This window comes from Sebastes fasciatus, chromosome 1 (assembly GCF_043250625.1).
Source record: "Sebastes fasciatus isolate fSebFas1 chromosome 1, fSebFas1.pri, whole genome shotgun sequence".
NCBI classification, from domain to species: domain Eukaryota; kingdom Metazoa; phylum Chordata; class Actinopteri; order Perciformes; family Sebastidae; genus Sebastes; species Sebastes fasciatus.
Window position 1 is genome coordinate 22888567 of NC_133795.1, and position 6435 is coordinate 22895001.

At 42.6% G+C, this 6435-nt stretch overlaps 1 protein-coding gene across 6 annotated transcripts in view; it reads left to right on the forward strand.

The window, feature by feature from the left end:
- The first annotated feature begins 1802 nt into the window (after positions 1 to 1802).
- LOC141769193 (monoacylglycerol lipase abhd6-A-like) overlaps positions 1803 to 6435 on the forward strand; it is a 14213-nt gene continuing 9580 nt past the window's right edge. For 3 of the 6 annotated variants that reach the window (XM_074638040.1, XM_074638023.1, XM_074638033.1), the window contains exons 1-3: positions 4079 to 4214; positions 4767 to 4894; positions 6191 to 6350. In XM_074638040.1, coding sequence (XP_074494141.1) covers positions 4788 to 4894; positions 6191 to 6350 — 267 coding nt within the window. In that variant the 5' untranslated portion in view covers positions 4079 to 4214; positions 4767 to 4787. Of the gene's footprint in view, positions 1876 to 4078; positions 4215 to 4766; positions 4895 to 6190; positions 6351 to 6435 lie in introns of those variants that run through there. The other 3 variants (XM_074638067.1, XM_074638049.1, XM_074638058.1) reach the window with 3 other exon arrangements.

The window sequence follows — 6435 nt, forward strand, 5'->3', positions numbered from 1 at the left end:
AGGTAACTAAAATAACCTTGAAACATTCAAGTTAAGTGTGAAGTTATAATGCCAACCAAAGATTCAGATCCTAAAATCATGAATTAAATGTAAAAACCAACTAAATTCATCCAACTGGTGTGTGTTGACCTACTCCCAGCAGGAATGTTAAGTATTCCTGTGGTTTCTTGGCCAGCCTTCCTGTGCGGTTGCGTCACCCAGCTGACTGTCTGACAGCCGCCTCCTGAACCATGGAAAAAACCCAGAAAAGGATATTTTTAGTCCCAAACTGAGACAAATTTATTTGGATTGCAGAGTTTTAGGGCCTTTAATAGCGCCTAGCGTGATCGGGGTGAGTTTAGGGAGGATCGGTTAGACTTATTCAGCACTTCCTCTGATTCCATACTCACATTATCCAAACAGAAAAACACTAACAATAATTATTTAATCATATTATATATTATTATTCATTTTACATACATGTTAATACTAAAACTGCTGCTGGAGCATTTTTAATCTGTTAACCCTCAAAACAAAGACTTCCTGTCATCTATAATCTTGTACATGTAAACACTGTGGGCCCTATTTTAACAATCTGTTGTGCATGGTCTAAAGTGCATGGCGCAAGTGCATTTAGGGCGTGTCCAACTCCACTTTTGCTAATCTGGGCGCGAAGTAAGGCGCAAGGAACAAAGCGGTTGTATTAAGTCTCTTAATTAATCACAGTGTTTTGGGCTTAACAGTAATTATAAACCAATCGGTGTCATCTCCCATTCCCTTTAAAAGTCAGGTGTGCCTGCACATTGGTGTGTTGCTATTCAAAAGGCGGCTTCAGCAAATTGGAGAAGCGAGCTGTTTTCTACTGAGGAAACGGGTCTGCTCAAGTGTGGAGTGAAAGTGTGCGAGCAGATGTATGTGGTGCTTGGCCGGTGGACCCTCCGTCTCCGCCATCTCCCAATGCTCTGTCCCAGCAACGACTCCATTTGACTGCATATGAGCAAATGCGACGATAACCTATTTAACCAAGATTCATTATATGATAATAAGCATGGGGCTAAATATGATTAACATGTATTGATAAATAATGAAAACTGTATTAATTTTGGATGCAACCCACGGGGGGCTCTGACCGCCTGAGCAGAATTCTCTGGAGCTGCTTTACGTACGGGCTTGCAGCTGGGCACTGCCGGAGAGGAGGTGCGTACCGCGGATCCATCAGCCTCAAAATGTCGCTGTTTAGGGGGAGAGGGTCAGCAAACTCTGAAGTAGCCTACTGTACGTCTACGCTCGCACAAACAGAGAGATGAGGAGAGGAGCCCGATAAACACAAGGCTTTCAGCAAGGGGACTTTGTTCGTGTCCCGTGTGTTAAGTTGCACTTTCACGTTACAATCAGCTCTTCGTTCGTGTCCCAGGTTCACAACGTAGTAGTTTTAAGCCCAACCATGTACCTTTTTTTCCTGAACCTAACTATAGTGGTTTTGTTGCCTAATCCTAAAGTGACACCAAGGAGTAACTGTAGTGGTTTTGACGCCCCCGGGGCGTGACAGAGTGGTCGTATGTGACAAGTTGGGATGAGAACGGATAATATTTTTTTTTTAGGTGAACCTTTCTTTTCGCTGGACCCATCCATAGCACTATATTATTTTGCTCCTGTGCTGGTACTCCTGTCTGTTTCTCCAAACAAGCCAACGGCCATCTACTGTATAGTAAGTATAGTAAATAATACATATGGTAATAATACGTACTTTGTACAACCCACTTCAAAACACCCACACTATCCGTTTAAGTGCAGATGAAAAGCTATTGTTTGATTTAAGTGAAAAAGGAGGAGGAGGACAGCTTGCAGTGTCAGATCGAAGAGGACTCGGACAGGTACAGTGTTACTTCTGAACAGGTGATTATAAACATGCTATAATGCAAATCAGAAAACGCTGTCCCCAAATCTTCCTCCCACTGATTCCTTAGTAATGTCAAGGGTTCCAAATTATGTGATTTCAGTAAGGAATAAACTGCCCCAATAGACCCTGTGGAACATGGATTAAGTTTCAAAATGTAATGTAAAAGAGAGTTGGGTGGTTGCGATGGAAAGTAAGTGGATGATGCTGCAGAAGAGTTAGTTTAGCTCTGTGAATGTACAGTGGACGTTTGTGCAGAAATAAATGCTGCAGCTCCTCCAGACCAACAGAGGTTTCCCGTGTCTTGTGAAGTGACGGGGCTCCGCAGCGAGAAACGTTATCGTCTCCAACCAGGTGCTGGTGTCTCCCTCCCACTGCGGGCCGCGGTCGGGTGGCTGAACCAGGAAAAGCCAACACTAGGATCAGCAGTGAGTCATGGAGAGACCTTCGTCTGGTCAGCTAACATTACTGCCAAGCAGGTGAAATATAGAGTGATATCGTGGTTTTAGCTGACGTGTGTCGCCTCACTGTTTTGAGCGATGCTCGTTCATGTCTATGTAGAGCGAGCACAAGCGCGAGCCCGACGCTGACTTTCGTTGACTTAACGGCCACAGGTGTTGCTGTTAACAAGCATTTCTGATCCATTTCTCTGTATTCTCTTAATACCGGGTTCATCACGCAACGCGATCGCTAGCGGTTCGACTGCAACAGCAAGTAGGTGGCAACCCTGTCTAGTGCCACGATGGAGTGGGAAATAGGAGGACAGATTGTTGTTCGTTCAGACAGCTGCCAATGGAGAGGAGTAAAGCATCCTTATCCAGGAAACAAATCTCTCACCAACACCAAATTGTTTGACAGTATAAAGAAGATAATCCCACTCCACCCGATCAAAAGCCTTCTCGGCGTCAAGCGATATAAATATTTCTGGAATGCCGAGTGGATTGGGATCGTAAAGGATATGAAATAGGCGTTGTATCTTAAAATAAGAATGGCGGCCTTTAATAAAGCCTGTGTGGTCTTCAGATAAACTGAGGGGAAGACAGCTTCCAGACAGGAGGCTTGTTGAGGCAAGTTTTTATACACACAGCACCAGTGCAGGAGGCCGTAGTCTCTGTTTTAGACGAGAAAACACTCCACGTTGGGATTTTGCAAATTCAAAAAAACTATATTTCAGTTTCATGTGAATGTCAGTTGTTTGTGTGTGAAGTCTCCTGCTGTGAACCGACTGCATATTTAACCTCATAAAAACACATTCAGATTGAAATTGCAGGTGAATAAAGCTGAATAATTAATGTGATTTAGTAATGTCAGCACTTGTACAAAGAGTGTCTCTGGAGTATAGTAAAAAATCTCCTGCAGAAAAAAATAAATAATAGTCTTATTGATTGATTGGAAACTTCTCAGCTCTGTTTTGTGTTTTCTCTGTTTTTGTTTTTTTGTATGTAGTAATACACCAACAGATCGCTGCATGACGACTCATCTTTACAGCTTTATCAAGAATGTCAAAGAGTAGGTAATTCAGCAGCAGCAAGTGGTCCACCTTCTGAGGTATAAATTACTATAGTTATTGATAAGCATTAAATAAAAACATTTAGTATTTTAGGTTTGAAATTATTGATTGTTTTCAAATAATTTGGCTTAGTTTGTAATTTGAACCATGTATTAACTTAATTAAATAGAATTAATTGTTATTGTTATATTATTGAACTTGTGCAGAGACTCCGTTTATCCCCAGTTTCTGTCTCTCATGTAATCATCGTTTTTATATCTGAGGTTCTAAACACCAAACATAATATTTTTACTGACAGGATATAAGAGATGAAAGCCCATTTAAGTCAGAAAAATACATTTTAAAAAATGTTAGATGTGGCAAAAGTATAATGAATTCATAGTACCTCAAAATGATGAGGTAATGAGTCAAGATGTTGACTCATTATCTGATAATTATGATTATGTATTGTCTTATTTTGAGTTATCATGAGTATTTTCATATGATTCATATTTGATCAGCGCTGCCTAGTTTGACCGTTTGATTGGAGTTCGCGAGTGATTGACAGCTGCTCAGAGACGGCAGGCTCCAGCTCAGCTCTGATTGGTTGTCTTCCTCCGGTCTGTGAAATCTTGCAGATGCCATTAGGAGCACCGGAGGACACTGGAGGACACAGAGGCACATGATTGAGGAGGAGGAGGAGGAGGGGGGAGGAGGAGGAGGAGGAGGAGGAGGAGGAGGAGGAGAAGGAAGAGGAGGAGGAGGAAGAGGAGGAGCACAGTGAATGGAGGACAGCTGCAGTGTCAGATCGAAGAGGACTCGGACAGGTACAGTGTTACTTCTGAACAGGTGATTATAAACATGCTATAATGCAAATGAATATGTCTTCTCTTCAGCAGCAGACTGTGTTATTCAGTCAGTGTGTTTATATAACCTACAGTAGCGGATGTTGTGATCATGTTTAAGATGTGATGTTATCAAAGGACACTTAGAGAGTCTTAACCAGGATACATGTGTGTCTTCAATGTAATATTTGTATCTGCTGGTTCACAAAACTGATTTAAGCCTCATCTCTACTTGAACCTTCAGTTTAAAATGTAAAATGTATTCTAAAACTAACAGGAAACCAGCGGTGATCTGGTTAACGTCAAGTTCCGCCTTCCTCTACACTGTAAACATTTGCTGTTAATTTACAGTGGGATTTCAACAGTATTAACCTGTTATTGCTAAAAGCAATATGTGATCTAGATTAACCTGCTCGGGACCCCTGAGACAATGAGCTGACGGACGACAGCAGTTTCCCTCTGCTTCCAGTCTTTGTGCTAAACTAAGCTAAAAACAAATAAAAGTGCTGATTCTGTACTGAGATTAAACTGATATTCACCTTCTCATCTGGCACAGCAAACAAGCTAATTTCACAAAATGATGGAGCTGATGATGCTATCAGGAGGTGTTGTGGTTCTTCCTGCCCTCGCTTTCATCACCTCCCTCCGGCTCCGGCCAGGAGCCTACCTTAAGGCCTACAACTGGTAAACACACAAACACACACAAACATAGACTGGTTGGACTGGTCTATTACCAGTGACTGGTAGTTGGTTAGTGTTTACGGAAGGGATAATGTACAGCAAGCCGGTTATTACACGGCTACTTACTGAAGGAATCAATATTTTGACACAAAAACGGTCCGCCAGAGTCCGACATCTGAACTGCGCCCATAGCAACGGTCTGTTATACATAGCAACGGTCTGTTATACATGAATTACAGACCGCAGAACGCAGTGATTGACCTATCAGAATCGAGTATTCAACACAGACTTGTAATAAAGGTATTTAAATCAGCATTGTGGGGTTTCTTTTCTTTCAATAATAACAATGTTGTGACAGAATATCACTGTTCAGCTTTGTGTTACAGGCTGTTGCTGTGCTGTAATGTAACTGCCTCCAAAATATACTTTTATTGTGAAGGAGCAGGACTGTTAGTGTGACCTGGCCAACTGGACTTTGTCTAAGCTGTAAAAAAACAACAACGTGTTGGCCGTTCAGCAGATTATTGTTGCTTTTTCACTCTCTCTCTCTCACACACACACACACACACATATACACACACACACGCACGCATGCACGCACACACACACACGCACAAACACACACACACAAACACACACACACACAAGCATGCACGCACGCACACACCCACGCACGCACACACACACTCACACACGAACACGTGAACTTCATGAACAGACTCACAAAAGCTTTTTATGAGAGGGTAAATATCTGAAAGTCTAGCCTAATGTGGATTCGACCAATATCTGTTCTCAGAGAAACATGTATTTTTAGCCATGTTAGCAGCATTGACCAGATTTCAATGAGATTTTACAATTTTACTTCAGAAAAAGGTTTTGAGTAGGCTACGTCTTCTACCACTGCCAATACCAACATTCCCAGTCAGAGAGGGTGAAAATAACACAAGACAGCGTTTGCCTGGGACCCCAAAATCACTAAATCTGCCCCTGAAAAATACACCCAGATCGCGGTTACTATCCACTCTTGTTGACTCGTGAAGAAGAGTTTGTTGTAAAGTGAACAGCAGTCAATGACCCCCGGCGCCGGTCAGAGCGCGTGCTCGAGCGCGGCTCACTGTGAAATTTCAAATGCATTGCCTCGTAAAACACAACTACAGTACGTTGTAGAGCCTTATGTGAAGCAGAATTTAAACAAAAGTCAAAGATCTTATAGATCGTATACTTATTGTTGATTATAACTGGTAGGGCTCTAAGCTAGCCGGACATAACTCCTAATGATCCTGCTGTAATCCTCTTCAGGTACTTGCGTCGCGGGCTGGGTTTAGGGGTCCGCTACTCTCAAAGTGGAAGTTACCGCTTCTGTTATTCCAGCCGCGGGACGCCAGGGGGCGCCACGCCATCACTGCTCCTGCTGCATGGCTTCTCCGTCTCTAAGGACATGTGGCTGCCTGTCGTCAAGGTAACACACATACTGTACAGGTGCACACAAAGTTCTTTTCACATACACACACTTAGAAATGTGAGTGTGTGCACGTAGTAGAGTA